This window comes from Nomascus leucogenys, chromosome 25, assembly GCF_006542625.1.
Source record: "Nomascus leucogenys isolate Asia chromosome 25, Asia_NLE_v1, whole genome shotgun sequence".
NCBI lineage: Eukaryota > Metazoa > Chordata > Mammalia > Primates > Hylobatidae > Nomascus > Nomascus leucogenys.
Window position 1 is genome coordinate 29747642 of NC_044405.1, and position 17764 is coordinate 29765405.

General features: G+C 57.0%; 3 protein-coding genes across 5 annotated transcripts in view; 1 reads left to right on the plus strand and 2 right to left on the minus strand.

The window, feature by feature from the left end:
* The window catches only part of ITGB2 (integrin subunit beta 2), a 46470-nt gene extending 45687 nt beyond the window's left edge, over nucleotides 1–783 (minus strand). Inside the window, exon 1 of the mRNA XM_030806286.1 lies at nucleotides 603–783. The gene's annotated coding sequence lies outside the window, so the exon portion shown is untranslated. The remainder of the gene's footprint in view (nucleotides 1–602) is intronic.
* A 1321-nt stretch (nucleotides 784–2104) lies between these two features.
* LOC100600658 (uncharacterized protein encoded by LINC01547) lies at nucleotides 2105–9047 on the minus strand. Its single transcript, XM_030806289.1, has 4 exons — nucleotides 8728–9047; nucleotides 6651–6790; nucleotides 4449–4712; nucleotides 2105–3918 (listed from the first exon to the last, which is right to left on the minus strand). The coding sequence occupies exons 2-4, from the start codon at nucleotides 6714–6716 to the stop codon at nucleotides 3460–3462; spliced, it is 789 nt and encodes a 262-aa protein (XP_030662149.1). The 5' UTR covers nucleotides 6717–6790; nucleotides 8728–9047; the 3' UTR covers nucleotides 2105–3459.
* An 87-nt stretch (nucleotides 9048–9134) lies between these two features.
* The window catches only part of FAM207A (family with sequence similarity 207 member A), a 38119-nt gene continuing 29489 nt past the window's right edge, over nucleotides 9135–17764 (plus strand). The window contains exons 1-3 of one of the 3 annotated variants that reach the window (XM_030806293.1): nucleotides 9148–9318; nucleotides 10838–11034; nucleotides 12833–12938. Coding sequence is in view for 1 of the 3 variants with exons in the window: in XM_030806290.1 (XP_030662150.1) it covers nucleotides 9190–9318; nucleotides 12833–12938 (235 nt within the window). In the remaining 2 variants the exon portion in view is untranslated. Of the gene's footprint in view, nucleotides 9319–10837; nucleotides 11035–11813; nucleotides 11876–12496; nucleotides 12681–12832; nucleotides 12939–17764 lie in introns of those variants that run through there. The other 2 variants (XM_030806292.1, XM_030806290.1) reach the window with 2 other exon arrangements.

The following is a 17764-nucleotide window of genomic DNA, read 5'->3' on the forward strand; positions in this document are numbered from 1 at the left end:
GCAGCCGGTCTCCTACCCACCCCAGACACCTCAGCCCCCAGCCTCTTCCTCCCGCCCCTCCTCCGCCCTCACCACTTCCTCTCAATGGTCCCTGGGGATTACAGCACGATTATTTTTATTGCAAGAGTTTCCCAATGCGGGAACTCCACAGCCCCAAAGAGTTTGCATCTGAGCTTCCTGTAGCATCCTGGGGCACGGACAGGCGGAACTGGGCCATCCGCCGTCCCTGCGCACAGAGGCGCACAGGTTGGGTCCGGCCTCGCAGTCCCAGGAGCCAAGCGGGGAGGCACGCGTGCCGGTTCTCAGAAATTCATTATGGGAATGTGCGGGTTATGGAGATGCTCAGACCGCGAACAGTACTGCGGGAACCCAAACGATCATTTTTAACCCCAGACGTCCCTGAACCAAAGCCAAAGTCTACAGGTCACTGGGGCAGAGGCCGCCCGAAACCAGCTGTCCCCTCCCGGCCTGGGCGCGCCAGGTCCCCTCCCAGCCCGGGCGATCCTTTGGTCGGACAGTGAGGTTGGGAGTCAACCGCACCCAAGTGCCACCGCATCCACCCGGCGCAGGCGACCCCAGACCCCCGACGGGCAGCCGCTCACCTTCTCCTGGCCCCGGGCTTCAGGAAAACTGCCGGGAGGTGGCCGAGGTCTCCCTAGCGGAACCAGGCCTGGCAGAGGCTGGGCGGCGGGCTTCGCGCCTGCCTCAGTCTCCCAATCCGTGGCCCGGGGGATGGAGCCCGCTGCGCGCAGAGGCTGCGGCAGGTCCCAGCCAGATGCCCTGGAGCGTGGCTCCTCCTTCCCTGAGGCGCTCCCCTGGGCACGAGGATGGGTCTCGAAGAAGGAGGAAGCCGCCTTCCTTCCCCCGCGGCCCGGAGCTGCTCAGCCGGTGCGCGGAGCCTCCCCCGCCGCGGACACCACGATCCGACCCCCACCCTGACCCCGACCCAGACCCCCACCCCGACCCCGGCCGTATTCCGTTGCGTTTGCTCCCTGCCAGCTCCGGGGCCACCACTGAGCACGCGCTGTGAGTAGGCGCTTCCTGGAGCTTTTCCTGTGGGTCCTCAGAAAAACCCCATGGCGTCCCCATTGTAGAGATGGGGAAACTGAGGCTCGGGAAGGCCAGAGCTTGCCCAAAACCTGCGGTCCGCGGCGGGCAGGGATTCCACGCTCCGAGCCTGGCCGCCTCCCTGGGGCGCATGAAGGGAGCTTTCCTTCCCCGGGAGAGGCCGGGGCCGGAGACCCGCACTCAGACCAGGCGGGGGGCTGCGGGGCCAGAGTGGGCTGGGGAGGCCTGGGAGGGCGTCTGGGGCCGGGTCCTCCAGGCTGGGGGCCGCCAGCCCCGGGAAGGCAGTCCCGGCCTGTGGATGGGGCCGCGCGTGGGGCCCGGCGGGGCGTCCTCGGGGGGCGTCCAGGCTGCGCGAGCGGGAGGAGCGGCCGTGCGGGCGCCAGCGCCGTGGGTGGAGGTCGCCGTCCCTCCTAAGGGGCAGCCGGTGCGTTTGGGACCCGGGAGCAGAGCCCGCGCCTCCCCAGCGGCCTCCCCGGGGTGTCACTGGGTCTCCCGAGCGCGGCGGCTAAGGCCCCGGCTCCGCAGAAACCCGGGGCGGCCGCGGGGAAGCAGCGCCCTCAGGCGACTCGAGAATGGGTCGGAGGAGCCCCCAGAAGGACCTCGCGCATCCCCGCCGGGCTCCGACCGCCTGGGTTCGGTGCGGGACGGCCCAGGCCGCCAGGACCCCCAAGCGCAGCTCAGTCTGCGGGGCACGACCCAGAGGCCAGCAGCAGAGGACGGGGCCGGGGCCGGGGGAGGGCGGGGAGGGCGCTCCGGGGAGGTCAAAGCCAGGGCTGGGCTTTCAGGGTCATGGCCTGGCCCCTCATCCCCAGGGAGGTGAGGGGGCTCTGTGAGCAGAGGGGCCCCGGTGGAGAAGGCGCTGCTAGCCAGGGGGGGGCAGGAGCCCAGGTGGGGACTTAGGGGTGGCTGAGGGGACCCTCGGGCTGCAGGGATAGGGAGGGAAGCTAGGAGTGCGGCCTGGGCAGGTGCTGGGGGACCGCGGGCGCCCTTTATTCTGAAGCCGAATGTGCTGCCGGAGTCCCCAGGGACCTAGAAATCCATTTCAAGGTTTTCAGGCGTTTCAGGTGGAGACAAAGGCCAGGCCCGGGTGAAAATGTGGCAATGACAGTGTGGAGTGAGAACCACGGAGAGAGGAGGTCCCCAAGGCGGACGATGGGACAGAGAGAGGGGACCAGGATTTTTAAAATGCATCTGAGATGCGTTTGGCAGCCTCAGTGTTGTTTTCCTTTCACGGAGAAAGTGTGGGCAGAAGCCAGCTCTAAAGCCCAGGCTGCCCAGCCTGCACTGGCAGAGCTGACGGAAGGCCAGGGCAGAGGCTTCCCTCCCTGTCGCAGACACGAGCCCTGGAGATCTGGAATGAGGCCGATGTGCCTGGCAAAGCTGATCTGCCCCGACGCCAGGGCCCCCCGGGTGCCCCTTTGAGCGTGGAATCGTTGCCAGGTCATGGCTCCCTGCTATTGAACACTGGACATGGGCCATGTGCTGGCACTGGCAGTTCCAGGACTGACACCCGCAACGCCCTAGAGGTGACGACTGCCTTCCGGGGGCCTGGCTGGCTGACACTTTGCATGGCTCCTGGAGAAGAGGGATTGAGTGGAGTCCACGGGTCATGGCCACGTCCTGGGTGCCGCCTCTGAGGCAGGGTCAGGCTGGGGTGAGGAGGGGCTGGAGACAGGTTCCTGCCAGTTCAGCCTCTAACTGGTGGTCTTCATGCCGAGGAACCCACTGGGGGCCCGTGAAACTGCAGGTGGCTGAGTCCTGCCGTGGGGTCTCTCACTCAGCAGGTCCGGGTGGGGCTGGAGACTGTACCCCACAAAGGGTCCCAGGTGAGGCGGATGTGGCCTGGCGCTGTGTGGCTCTGGACCTAGTCCTCGGGCTCGGGCTGGCACCCAGGGCCTGGGCTTGAGACAAAGCTGTGACGCAGGCAAGCCATTCACCCCGTTTGTGGGGACATTACATCTTCCTAGCTCGGAACACGCAGGCAGCCAGGGTTGTTATCCACATTCCTCCTCCATGTTCTTCTCTTGAGAACTTTCACCAGGTATGTCAGGAGCTGGGCTCCACCAGGGAGACTCAAGTGGAAAGCCCTCATCCTTGTCCTCCGGGAGACAGGAAAACCTGTGGTTACAATTCCAGGGACAAGAGCGATGCATGTGAGGTGTGGCAAATCTCACTGTTCAACTGGAGAAATCAGAGACAGCTTCCTGGAGGCAGTGATACCTGAACAAGCTTCTCCACAGGAGGGAAGCGAGTGGGAGAAGCTAAGTGGGATGGACCCATCACATAGGGTGAACAGTGCATGCAGAACAGACAACCACCCCCACCCTAGGCTCAGAGCTCAGGGAGAGAGCTGGGCCTCTCAGGGGTGACTACATAGTTCCCTGCTGGATCTTAGGTCTTGTCCTTGGGCAGCTCTGCTGAGACCTCTATGCCTGTCCGAGGCTGCACCAAGGTTTTCTGACTATTGACCCTCGACTCTGAGTTGGGAGTTGCTGTATTTTTACTAAGGGATGGAGGGACACAGCCCCCAACCCCCAGGGAGCTGGACTGGCTCTCCCATGGCTCAGCCCATATAGCTCCAGCCCCAGGGATGTCCAGAGGATCAGAAAACTCCCTCCCTCCTTTAAAGCAGCTACCGGCAGAGTCCCCGGAGCTCTTGGGGGCCGGGAGACAGGCAGGAAGCCCACCTGGCAGGCAGGCAGGAGCCCATGGGGGAGGGTTGATCTTTGATCTTCCTCTGATGGCCCAACGGAAACTGTGAGCACCCAGCTGCTCGCTGGGACATCTCGGTGCAGGGAAAGGGCTGAAGCTGGCGCAGCCACGGCAGCATCCCCTCTCGTAGTAGTGCTCCTGAAACAGAGACGTGGTCTGGGCGGCATGCTGAAAGGCATTCCTGAATGAAGCCTCCTGCTGACCTAGGGCCAGCACACACCACTCCAGGGGCAGAGAGGACAGAGCAGGAGCAGGAGACAGCCCAGGGCAGAGGCAGGCTCGGAGCCCATGGAGACCCTCCCTGGGGCACCCCCTGCATCTGCAGGGGTCCAAGCCTAGCATTGGCTCTGCAAGGAGTCAGCCACTCACACTGTGCCCCTCCCACATGGGGCATCTGTGGGTCTCCCTGAAGGTGGGCACCTGGGCAGCCTTCCTGAGGGGTCAGAGCATCCTTGCAGACATCAGTGATTCCCTCTGTCCCTTTCGCCACTGGCCATGGCTGGGGCAGAGCAGCACCACATGGTTTGGCTCTGGAGAGCTGTGAGGCCCCATAAGGCCCAGCATGTCTGCAGGGGCCTCTCCTAGCACCCTCTCTGCATCCTGAGGCTTCACTTGTTGAAGAGAAAGAGGCAGCAGAATCCCAAATAAGAGTGCAACATGTCACCTGCCAGCTCCAGCGCCTGGGGGCTGAGTGTGGACTCAGAGCTTCTGTCCAGCAGAGGCCCCTGATGTGCAGCTGCACCGAGACACCCAGGTAGGGCGTCACTTGCAAGGTCAGCTGCAAGGCTGGGGCTGGGGTTTGTAATCACTGTTGTCTCTTGGCTTGCAGGGTCCTCGCACGTGCCACTTCGGTCCCGATGGGCAGGACCCAGGTCTCTCATTAGACCAGTGTTTCCCCCCGTGAGGCCTGGAGAGGAGCCTTCTGGCCACTCCTGGGTACAACAGGAAGGGAGCAGCAGGCCTGAGTTTTTTGTTTTTTGTTTTTTTTTGAGATGGAGTCTCGCTCCATCGCCCAGGCTGGAGTGCAGTGGTGCCATCTCAGCTCACTGCAAGCTCCGCCTCCCTGGTTCATGCCATTCTCCTGCCTCAGCCTCCCGAGTAGATGGGACTACAGGTGCCCACCACCACACCCAGCGAATTTTTTGTATTTTTAGTAGGGACAGGGTTTCCCCGTGTTAGCCAGGATGGTCTTGATCTCCTGACATAGTGATCTGCCCGCCTCGGCCTCCCAAAGTGGTGGGATTACAAGCGTGAGCCACCGCACCCGGTCAGGCCTGAGCTTTTTATATACACCAACTGCCAAACATTTCACTGTGAATTTCCTGAAACTTCTCTTTGGAAAGCTTCTGTTTGTATGTATAAGGCAATGTGCATGCCAGCATGTCAGTTACAGCAGGAGGGAGGGAACAAGCCATGTGGGAACTGATGGAGCCATGGCCACATCCAGTGTCCTCTGCAGCCGCTATGGAGTGCCAGGGGGAATGAGGGGCAAACGGTAAGATCTTTACGACGCGAGAGAAGCCAGGCACAGAGCAGGGAACAGTCAGGTTTAATTGGTGTGAAGAACAGGATCACTGAAAAATATTTTCTCATAGATAAAACTCTTTTTGTATACAAGTCTACAGAATGGCGATAGGAAACCCATAATCATGGTTTCAAGTGGGCAGAGAACTAGGGTCTGGGGTCGGGGAGGAAGGGGAACTGTTCACTGTAAACACCTTTTTTTTTTTGAGACGGAGTCTCGCTCTGTCACCCAGGCTGGAGTGCAGTGGCGCAATCTCGGCTCACTGCAAGCTCCGCCTCCTGGGTTCATGCCATTCTCCTGCCTCAGCCTCTCCGAGGAGCTGGGACTACAGGCGCCCGCCACCACGCCCAGCTAATTTTTTTGTATTTTTAGTAGAGACAGGGTTTCACCATGGTCTCGATCTCCTGACCTCGTGATCCGCCTGCCTCGGCCTCCCAAAGTGCTGGGATTACAAGCGTGAGCCACCGCACCCGGCCTTGTAAACACCTTTTAGGACACTTCCATTGGGATCAAAGGGTGGCTGACTCTGCCACTTTGACGTGAGAATCACTTCTACCTAAGGCACTTGAAAAATGGCACAGGCAAGAGCGTCATCAAATCTCCTTTTCTTCCTGAAGACAGGAGATAAAAACCCTCATGTGAAAGATGCCTTCCTTGTACTGGGCAAAGAAATACTCCTCCACAGGGAGGCACGTCATAGCCGACAGAATTCTGTACCGACATTGAAGTAATTAAAGTAATTCCTGTCATTCTTAAGCCTCCCCACATGGTTTACTTTCCCACAACTGCCTCTTTGTTCAGCCTCCTGCAAAAGCACGTAGGTTTTGTCACTTCCTTGCGTCTTCGCTTCCTTAGGAGGGTCCTGTGTGACATAAAAGTGACATTAAATTTGTATACATTTCTCCTGTTAATCCATCTGATTTCAACTTAGTTCCCAGGCCCAGCCAGGAACATAAGAGGAGGGAGGTGGATATTTGCTTCCCCTACAGAATCATGTACATATATTACTTTTTTAAACAGATAATCTGGGGCCACATGCGGTGGCTCACACCTGTCATCTCAGCATTTTGGGAGGCTGAAGTAGGAGGACTGCTTGAGCCAAGGAGTTCAAGATCAGCCTGGGCAACATAGGGAGATTGTGTCTCTACAAAAAAAAAAAAAAAACCCAAAAATTAGCCAGGTGTGGTGGCACATGCCTGTGTTCCCAGCTATTCAGGAGGCTGAGATGGGAGGATCACTTGAGCCCAGGAGGTCACCGTTACAGTGAGCTATGATTGCACCACTGTTCCAGCTTGGGCAACAGAGTGAGACCCTGTCTCTTAATTTTTTTTAATTAATTAGTTACCTGATTCACACAGCTCCTTATTGGTGAGGGATTCTCTACTGTGGTCCTTCTGCAGTCCCACCCCATACATGAATGGCTTCTTTTGAGGCTTCTTCCTTTGTACAGGTGAGTACCTTTGTCACTGTCTTACTCTTGTGCTGCTGTAACAGAATACCACAGACTAGGTAATCTATATAATGAACTGAAATTTACTGGCTCATAGTTCTGGAGACTGGGAAGTCCAAGACCGAAGGGCTGGCAACTGGCAAGGGCCTCCTTGCTGTGTCATCCCATGGTGGAACAGCAAAGACAGGGAAAGAGTGTGCCAAAAGGGGGGCAAACTAATCCTTTTATAAAAAATACTTTGATAACAAACCCACTCCCATGATAACAACATTAACCCTTTCCTGACGGTAGAGTCCTTGTGGCCTAATCGCCTCTCAAAGGTGCCACATCTTAATACTAGTATGACAGCAATTACATTTCAACATGGGATTCAGAGGGGGCCGACATTCAAACCATAGCAGTCTCAAACACTGGGCTGGCAGTGGAAGAGGAGGCTGATCTTTAAAGAATATAGACTTTTTTTTTTTTTTGAGACGGAGTTTTGCTCTTGTTGCCCAGGCCAGAGTGCAATGGCGCGATCTTGCGTCACCGCAACCTCTGCCTCACTGGTTCAAGCGATTCTCCTGCCTCAGCCTCCTGAGTAGCTCGGATTACAGGCATGCGCCACAACGCCTGGCTAATTTTGTATTTTTAGTAGAGACGGAGTTTCTCCACGTTGGTCAGGCTGGTCTCAGACTCCCGACCTCAGGTGATCAGCCTGCCTCAGCCTCCCAACGTGCTGGGATTACAGGCGTGGGCCACCGCGCCTAGCCAGAATATGTTCTTTAAAAACAGGCACAATCCCAGAAGTAAACTCACATTGGAATGGTTAACAGGTAAAGTGATCCAGGTGGCTGAAACAATACGCATTCACCGGCATCCAAAGTACATAAAGATGAGCACTTTGAGATTGCACCACTGCACTCCAGCCTGGGCGACAGAGCGAGACTGTATCTCACCAAAAAAAAAAAAAAAAAAAAAAGATGAGCACTTTCACCTCAAGAGTCGCTGGGCTCAGATGCGGAAGGCACCCTGAAGGAACTCTAAGGACACCAGCCTCTGGAGTTTTCATCTCTGAAGTTTTCACAGCCAACAGCATTCCTAGGTAGACTGGTTGAGAACATGGCTAGTTGGAGGGTAAAAACAATGACTTGTGAATGCTCAGTAGGTCTCTGAATATGTAAGTAGACATGACTTCAAGCCAGTTGCGCAGCCTTGAATATACCCTAGAGTCTATCACCTTGGGCTGTGAATGGCTTGTGTGGTCATCTATCCATCTCTCAGCTGGGAGAGAAACTTGATGTCCTTTCTGAGGGGTGGCCCCAGCTCTGCCTGGGACCTGCTACTCTTCTCCAAAGTGCATTTTGTGTGGGTAGGTTTTCACTGTGGGTCCTGGGCAGGCGAGTGCTGGTGCCCAGTGTTGGGGAGCAGGGTAGAGGTGTGGCCGCTACCTGGCTGGGCCCGGACTTGGCAGCCTTCCTTCATGGCCCCCAGCTACAGCCCATTCCATAGTTTGTTCTGGATGTGTCAGCTTTGTGTCTGCATGAGAACAATGGGCTCCTTGAGGACAGGCATTGTATCGTACCTGTGGTCTCTTCCCTAACGCACCCCAGTACGCCCAGCATAGACAGCACAGGGTGCAAACAGTCAGATAAGCAGGGCTCCCGTTGCCAGCATGGGACCCAGCCCGTTACCTCGCTGCTACGTTTCCCGTGTAAACGGAGCAATACCCAATTCTAAGGAACTGTTCTGAGGACTAAATGAAATAGTGTAAAAAATAAATTGACATAAAGTGAAGGTCAAGCAAAACGCACTAGCTTGGCCAGGCGCAGTGTGGCTCATGCCTGTAATCCCAGCGTTTTGGGAGGCTGAGGAGGGAGGATCGCTGGAGCCCAGGAGTTTAAGATCAGCCAGACATCACAGCAAGATCCCGGCTCTAGCAAAACATTAATAACAATTAGCTGGGCGTGGCGGTGCCCACCGGTGGTCCCACCTTCTCGAGAGGCTGAGGCGGGAGGATCGCTCGAGTCCTGGACGTCGAGGCTGCAATGAGCCGATTTCGTGCCACTGCGCTCCAGCCTGGGCGACAGCGCGAGACTCCTTCTCAAATACAGAATTTAAAAAAGACCATCTCGACTGCCGCGGGGGTCGCGTCCTCTCCATCCCCGACCTCGGACGCAACCCCGGCCTTGGGTCCCCCACGATCTAGACAGAATCTCGTTGTTTCTCGTGCTCCGCGCCACCCGCGTACTCCGGTCTGTTTCTCCCAGGGGCGTCGGTGAACGGCGCTCAGCGACCCTACAACCCCGATCCTGCGCCCGCCCGAGACGCTTCCGGGTACTTCCGGCGCCCGCGCGGCTCCCGGTAGCCGCGGCTCCTGTTTCCGCCGGGCGGCGAGAACGCAGGACCAGCTTCCGGGAGGCGCTCCGCACGTTCGCCGTGCTCCGCCGGGAAGATGGGGAAAGTGAGGGGGCTGCGCGCCCGAGTGCACCAGGCTGCCGTGAGGCCGAAAGGGGAGGCCGCCCCGGGCCCCGCGCCCCCTACCCCGGAGGCGACCCCTCCGCCGGCCTCGGCCGCGGGGAAGGTGAGTTGGGGAGGCGCTGGCCGGGGGCTGCCGCGTGGGTCCGAGGGCGGGTGAGCTGCGGGGCGCCGCCTCCGGGAGGGTTCCGCGACCCCGGCCTTCCCTCGGGCTCTGCGGGCGTTTGCTGCGCAACAGACGCGACCTTCTTGCTTCGCGAAGAGTCGTGAACTCCGAGGCTCCGCTCTGCGCTGCCGTCCTGGGCACACGGACTCGCGCTGCTCCCGGGGCGGGGAGAGAGCCAGGAACCTCCCGCTGCGGTCCAGGGTTGCCACGCGGACCTCAGAGGTTCCTGAATCGCACTGAGCTCCCAGGAAAGCAAAGGACATTCCCAGGGTTAGAGAAGAACGGAGAGCAAACTGAAGAGAGAGACCTCGTTCCCTTTAGCAGTCAGCTGCCTGTTTCCCCATCCTACTCAGCCCTAAGCAAGCACGAATCTACCTTCTCCCTTTATTCTAGACACTGCATGTGAATGGAATTATTGCTTTCAGGATTTTTTTTTTTTTTAGCTTTTGCCTTAAATATTTTGACCGATGTGTCTTGGTGTAGGTATCTTTGTATTTATTTTGCGTGTTCACTGAGCCTCTTGCATGTGTAGGTTAATGTTTTTCATTACATTGGCAAGTCTTCAGCCATTATTTCCTTGAATATTTTTTTCTGCCCTTTTCTGTCACTCCTCTCTTTCGGATACTTCCATTATAAATATGTACGTCGTGCTTAAAGGTGTCCCACAGTGCTCTGAGGCGCTGTTCACTCAGTTTTTCTCTTTTCTTCAGATGGCATAATCTCTATCTTAATTCAAGTTTACCGATGTTCTGCCAGCCCAGAGCTGCTTTTGAACCTTTCCAGTGAAATTTTTCATTTTTTTTGACTCCAGAATTTACTTTCTTTCTCTTCTCCTGTTCCTCCTCATTTTAAAAATAATTTCTCTTTACTGATGTTTTCTGTTTCATGTGAGAATGTCATTATACCTTCGTTTAGTTCTTTAGACACAGTCTCTTTTAGTCCTTAGAAATATTTATAATGCCTACTCTGAATTCTTTACATGTGGGCTGCCCAAAGCAGTTTCTGTTGCCTGGCTCATGCTGGCAGGTAGGAGCACGTGGGCCTTCTCTGACTGTATCACTTTTTGTGGAAAATTGGGCATTTTGGATAGTTCTGTAGCAACCAGGGATTGGTATTTGCTTGATTACTTTGTTTATTGACCCGGCAGTGAACTATGTGACCTCTCTCCTTGTCCCCTTCCGGCTGTGTGCAGCCTCTGATGTGCCCCTTTGCTTTTTTTTTTTTCTTCCTGTTTTTATCTTTTAGTCAGGCTACTTGGATCTGCTTAAGCTCCTCACTGGTCAGCAATTGTTCTTAAAGCCTCCTTGACCAGTGGGTTTTTGCCCTTTACCACTGGATACCTCTGGCTTGGAGGTGGCTGTCAGGTTCAGCGTGTTCACATTTTTGACCTTCATTTCTGCCCTCAGAGGCACAGCCAAGGACTGGTAGCTTACGGAGTCCCTCTGCTCACTCCTACTAGGGTGCGTCCTTGAACATGTGCACGGCCTCCAGACTGCCAGGGATGCGACTTCCTGGGAGTTGTTCCTGGGTCAGAGGGCCTTACTGTCTACCCAGGAGCCTTGGGCACCCTGCCCTCTGCATCCGTCACCACCCAGAGCTCCTTCCTGGTCAACAACACCCTTAGGCGTGAGAGCCCTCGCACGAGCTCCAGACAAAGTGAGTCCCCTCTGGCAGAGTGATGGAGTTCTTCCTTTTTGCAGCCTGCTGCTCCTGGGCGGGAGCTCCGTGTCAGGACACCAGAGATGGGGCAGGAGCAGCTTCAGCTTCTCAGGTGACATCTCTCTCTACTAGCAGGAGAGGGGCGTGCCCTTAGTTGTCTTGGCTCGTTGAAACCTGTGCCAGCATTTTTTTTACTAAGCTCCAAAAATATGCATTAATGAGATATAAAGTGCCACCATGGAGAATGTCCCAGGTACAGTGGTAAAAGCAGTCGTCTGCCGTATACCAGCGTACATTCATGATCTGGAAGGCTGCACGCTCCACCCCTTGTCCCCACCTGGTCCCTGTTTGCCTGTGAGGCCTCAGCCTACCTGTGCTACCTCAGCCACCTGCCTGCCCATCTGAAGGCTGCCCTGGTCTCCAGCACTGTTCCCCCGTGAGTCTGATATTTTCCCACGTACCGACTTTTCTGTCCCTGCCACGTAACCCCCCAAGACCAAGGACTTCTCCCTCAGGTGCTGTGGGTGAGGGAGACCAAGGACGTCTCCCTCAGGTGCTGTGGGTGAGGGCATCTGGGGAGCTGCAGTCCAGCCCGGCACCTCTTGGTGCCCTGGCTGCCTTCTACCTCACCTGCATCCTGTCTCCTCCTCTGTAATGTGAGGGAGGCCATATTTTACCTCTACCTTCAGGGTTTTTAGGTTGGGCCTGAGATTTAGAATTACATAAAACAGATTAACAGGAGAAAAGCGTACCCATTCATGGAAGTTTTATGTGACATGGGAGCCTCATAAGGAAATGAAGACAAGGAAGTGGGAGAACTTTGTGCTTCTTTGAGAGGGTGAGAGGTTGAACGGAGGCAGTTGTGGAAAACTAAACCACGCGGGGAGGCTGCAGGAGGGGAGGGATTGTGTTCACCAGGTGTGTCTGTACAGAGTGCTCTTGGCTCCTCTGATCCGTCCCTGATGATAAGAATGTCACTTGCCTTCTGGTATAGGAGGGCATCTTCGATATGGGGGTTTTATCTCCTTTCAGGAAAAACAGGGAGGGGGTTAATATGCCCCCTTGGTACCTGCTATATTTTTAAGTGCCTTTAGCTCAAAATAATTATTTTGCCAAAGTGACATGTTTTGGGGTGGCGTATTCTGACACCCTTAAGAAACCTCTGTTGAGGCTGATGCTGCCTTCCCTGCCAAGGTCAGTGAGGCTTGCACATGAATGGGCCGGGCAGCGCGGGGGTCAGGGATGGGGGGTTCTATCTCCTCACAGTGTGGTTGGCAGCTGACTTGGAGGAATTGAAATCTTCATGCAGGGATGAGTGTGGCTCAGAAACAGACCTGGCAGAGAGGCTGCTGAGATGACTGGTTCTGATGGGATGTGGTCCATCTGAGCTGAAGGAGCTGGCAGGCTGGGAGCTGCCTATCCTTCATCTGCTCAGCTGCAGGTTTCTTCTGTGACACAGGAGAATGTTGTAGAAAGAGTAAGACGAAACGGTTGGGAAGGAAATTTGGTTCTTGAGATGCTGGTCCTGACTCCTGAAGAACCAGGAGTGAAGCCCGTCTGGTGATTGAAGGCAGGGAGCAGGTGGGCCTGGGCGCTGCGCGTCTGCCCTGGAGCTCTGGAACCGGAGGCTCCTGCTCTGGGAGGTGAGGGTTGTTTCCCCCAGGTCCTCCCGGGCAGAGAAGCTGGGGAATCCGGGTTCTTGTCCTCCATCTTCTCCTCACCTTTCACTTCCCTCTGAAACCACAGAGCAAGTCTCACACCTCTTCTTCTCGTTCTTTTTTGTTGGGGACATTAGGACTGGGCGTTCAACACCAACATCTTTGCCAGGACCAAGATAGACCCCAGCGCCTTGGTGCAGAAGCTGGAGCTGGATGTGAGGAGCGTCACTTCCGTCAGGAGAGGTGAGGCAGGCTTGAGTGCACGGGTTACCATGCTGACGCCCAGCAGATCTGGGATTGTTCACTCACACACCCGAGGTCTCAGCAGCTTTCCAGCTAACCTGTACCTGACAGTGTCCTTGAGCAAGGGATGCCCCTGGCTGTTTCTCGGGGGATTCCCCAGAGTAGATTGCAGCTGTGGTTTTGCCCCTGGGCTGCATCACGTGTCCCGCGGCTCCGCAGGGACTGCCCTGCGTCCCGGCAGCCACGCTGCATCGTGTGCCCGCGGCTCTGCAGGGACTGCCCTGCGTCCCGGCAGCCACGCTGCATCGTGTGCCCGCGGCTCTGCAGGGACTGCCCTGCGTCCCGGCAGCCACGCTGCATCGTGTGCCCGCGGCTCTGCAGGGACTGCCCTGCGTCCCGGCAGCCACGCTGCATCGTGTGCCCGCGGCTCTGCAGGGACTGCCCTGCGTCCCGGCAGCCACGCTGCATCGTGTGCCCGCGGCTCTGCAGGGACTGCCCTGCGTCCGGCAGCCACGCTGCATCGTGTGCCCGCGGCTCTGCGGGGACTGCCCTGCGTCCCGGCAGCCACGCTGCATCGTGTGCCCGCGGCTCTGCAGGGACTGCCCTGCGTCCTGGCAGCCACGCTGCATCGTGTGCCCGCGGCTCTGCAGGGACTGCCCTGCGTCCTGGCAGCCACGCTGGAGCCACAGAAACTTGGGCTTTGGTGACCAACAGGGTTTGAACTGTTTTCTCCGTGTGTGCTGATTCTCTCGTGGTCTGTCTGTTTGGGGCAGTTTTGATCCTTTTCTTAAACAAGTGCTTTATGTGTTGCAGAGGTTAGCTGCTTATCATTTTGTACAAATAACTCTTTAGGGTTTAGATCCTGAAGCCCAAGCGGGGTCCTCTCAGTTTCATCAGAGCCATGCGTGCCCTTCCCCATCTCCTGGTCGTGCTCCTTGCAGCCCTGCAGCACAGTCAGCCTGGCCAGTGAGAGGGTCTGGGAACTCCCGCTCACTCCAGTGTCCGGAGCTTAGCAGGGAACGCAGTCCCCCTGCACCTCCTACTGAGTCTGAGGTGTTTTAGAGAGTTCCAGGCCACCATGGTCCACGCCGGGAGTGTTGACTTTCTGGCTGGAGGATGGTGAGCAGTGTCACTCCCCAGGGATAAATCCAGGAAAAAGCTTCCTTCACTCATCTAAGGGAGTCGCTGAGGGGCACAAGGAATACTTTTTACATCTTGACAGCCTCGGGGAGCCACAGGTTGGGGAGGGAGAGGGCCTGGCTGTGGGGGCAGAGCTTGGGGCACCAGTGTGACAGTGAAGACTGCACATGGCTTCACAGTCGGCAGAGCTGGGAGCGCCAGGACAGGGCAGGAGCCGGGTCTGGGGCCCGTTAAGATCGTGGGCTCCGGGCCTCTGCCCCTCACTGCCTGGTAGCCTCTGGCTGGACACTTGATCGCTCTGGGCCTGGGCTTTGCATCTGTCAAAGGAGGTAACAGTATTTATCTCCTAAGTTCTGGCAGTTTTGAGGTTGAGATGAGTTAGTTGGTGTGAAACGTTTAAACAGTGCAGTGAAGGCTGTGGAGGCGCCCGCTCCGCATCTGTTGAACGAGGCTGGTCTGGTGGCAAGGCTGGGGACGAGTGGGTTTTGCAGCTGCCCAGAGGTGGGCCAGCCCTAATTCCTTGGGTACAAGTCATGTGATCATGGGTGCTCTCTGACCTTTAGCTCCATTGTCCACAAAGCGGCGACAGACATAGCTCATAGATGCTGAGGGCTTCACTGTGCCTCTAGAAAGATCCAGGTACATTTAACCAGTGCTGGTTTCCTGCTCCAAGGAGGACCTGGTGAGGTGACCAGGCCAGGTAACTCCAGAGAGAAGCTGGGCCTTCCAGCCAGGAACGCTTGATGTGGGTGGTCCGCCCGAGCTGTGTGCTCCCTGGTTGCTGACAAGGCCTTTAAAGCTGTCCCCAAGGGGAGGGGAGTCATGGGTCTCACTGACCTGGCTCTGGCCTGAGCCTCTCAGAGCTCTTTCACACAGCAGCCTCTTTCCTCTGCCTTTTCTTGGCCCTCTCCCTTCAAGCCCCTGTGGCGCATCTGGTCCCCAAGGTCATCTGCTGCACTGACCCTCACGTCCCCTCTTCCCCTCCTAATTTAGGGAGACGTCACGCTCACGACCCCTCTTGCCTGCCAGGGAATCTCCTCTTTAGCAGCATCTGGCGTCGCAGCGTTCTTGGGCTGAGGTCGTGCCCAACAGCCCTGTGGCCTCTCCTTTGAGCCACGCTGGGTCTTTGTTTTTGTTTGTTTGTTTTTTGTTTGTTTGTTTGGAGACGGAGTCTTGCTCTGTCCCCAGGCTGGAATGCAGTGGCATGATCTTGGCTCACTGCAACCTCCACCTCCTCGGTTCAAGCGATTCCCCTGCCTCAGCCTCCTGAGTAGCTGGGACCACAGGCACATGCCACCACGCCCAGCTAATGCCACCACGCCCGGCTGATTTTTGTATTTTTAGTAGAGATGGGGTTTCACCACGTTGGCCAGGATGGTCTTGATCTCTTGACCTCGGGGATCTGCCCGTCTTGGCCTCTCAAAGTGCTGGGATTACAGGCGTGAGCCACCACCACGCACGGCCGGGTCTTTGTTTTTTGTAAGCTCAAACCTCATTAATTTAGAGTAACTGGTGGGAGAGAGTAGAAGCTTGAACTTTACAGTGTCAAAGATTGATTTCAAATTTCAGAACCACGTTACGAAAGTAGAGCATAGAAATGTTTTCTTGAAATAATTGAACAATAAGTTGAAAAAACTTGAAGATTCTATTGTTTGTGAGTCCGTTGGGTAATTAAATTTTTTCTTAATTCACATACCCTTATTTGTGCATAAAAATCTTAAAGCTCGTGCTGACCGGACTGTAGCGTGGCCCATTCTGGCGCTCCCCAGCCCTGAGCTCGTGCTGACTGTAGCATGGCCGGTTCTGGCGCTTCCTGCTTGTGTGCAGGTGTTTCCCATAGCCCTCCTTGAGGGGCACAAGGATGGGAATTATTTGAGCCATATGGCAGGGTCAGGGTTTTGGGTGTTGGGGAGGAGCCTTGGCCTGGGGAGGCGCTTAGTGGCTCTGGCCAGGAGCCGGTGGCTTTGTGCACTGCCCATGGCTGTGATTTCTCTCTTGGTGCCCCAGGGGGATTCAGGAGAAGGTGCTCCAAAATGGTGCCTTGGAGGTTGTCCCTGAGGTGCGTTCCAGGTGGCTGTCCTGTGGAGGGGGGCGTTCTGAGCTCATCGCCGCAGGCCCCCATTACAGCCCTCCTGGAGCGAGGCCTCTGGCCAACCGTCTCTGGCTGTGGCCCTCAGCCCAGGGTTCTGGTGCATGTTCCTTCCACCACCTGCTGTGGGTTCTCTGTACTGAAGAGCCCCGGGCTGCATGAAGGGACCATTGGACCTCACAGAGGGCTCAGACGGAGGGACAGGCCTCCACTTCCCCTGCCCTGGGATGTGAAGCACCAGCTTGCCAGGGTGGCAGGGGTGCCTGGCCCCATGGGTGGGGCCCACAGACCCTCATGGGTGGGACCTGCAGACCCTCAGAGGAGCAGCCCCACAGGTGAAGGGGCTTGCCCTGGTCTGGGGGCCCCAGCCCCTTTTCTTCAGGCCTCCGAGGTATCCAGGCGCCTCAGTGGGGTCCTTCGCATCTTGGTTGCTCCTCACCATGTTCCTCCCTCTCTCCAGGAACAGTTCTGTTTTTTTGGTGTGGTCTCCTCAGCTCCTGATTGGCTGGTGCCCTGGGTCCCTACCCCCACCCCACCCTGGGCTTGTGCTGGGGCCTGGGTGCCCATGTCATGCAGATACTGCATCCTGTGGCTTGGCCGCCAACCCTCAATACCCCGCCTGGCTATGGAGGTGAGGTGGCGGCCTGTGGGTGCCTCTCTGCCTGGATTAGTGCAACACCGCCTTCCCAAGATGTGTCTCATCGTCCTTGTCCGGGCCTGAGTCACAAATAGCACTGCATGCTGCATCTCTGGCCAAGGAGCCGGATGGCCTAGGGGAGGGGTCTAGGCTGTGGCCCATCACCTGGTGGACACCCGTGTGCCCATCTGCGCCCCTCCTCTCCCCCTCTAGCCCGGGGAAGTGGTGGGGCTTGTTAGTCCCTGTGACTAACAAGTTCATGGCATCTTTCCTATTTTTTTTTCAAGCCCTTGGGATCCCAGCTTGCCAGGAAGCCACATCTGCCCTCTGTTCCCTTCCTGTGCCCTGGGGCCTGCCTTACCATTACAGGCATCCTGGGAGGGACCCTCTGAGCTCTGCAGCCTCCTGCCATGGGAGGAGGAGGGCATGGGTGCAGGGCTGAGGCTGGCCCAGAGTCCCCTCCCCGCCCCAGCTCTCTAGACCCCCTGCACCTCCCCAGCAGGACTCAGCTTTGCCTGTGGGCCGGGTTGTGCATGCAGGGGCTTTGCGGCAGCCTGTGGACCCCATGTCGGGGCTACAGCTCCTCCGTGTCCGCTCTAGGGGTGACGAGGGACCTGTGGCAGAGCCGGGGTGAGCACCCGTCTCCTGAGCCTCCCCCAACGCAGTGCCATCTGCTGTGCGTGCTGTGCGGCCAGCTCTAGCTGGCACAGCAAGCTTGTGCGACACCAGAGCCTGGCAGCCGGCCGGGTGTCCAGTGGTGGCTGCATCCTCCAGCCTTGGGCATGGCGCCAATCCTTGGCATCAGGTGGTCTGGGGGAGCTGGTCATGCAGCATCAGGCAGTCCAGGGAGCTGGTCGTGGAGCACGCTTAGAATTGGATTTCTAGTTCTGTGTTCCTTCATACCAGAAAATGAGCCCACCTGTTTTCAGACAGGCACTCGGGACTCAAGCCCAGAGACAC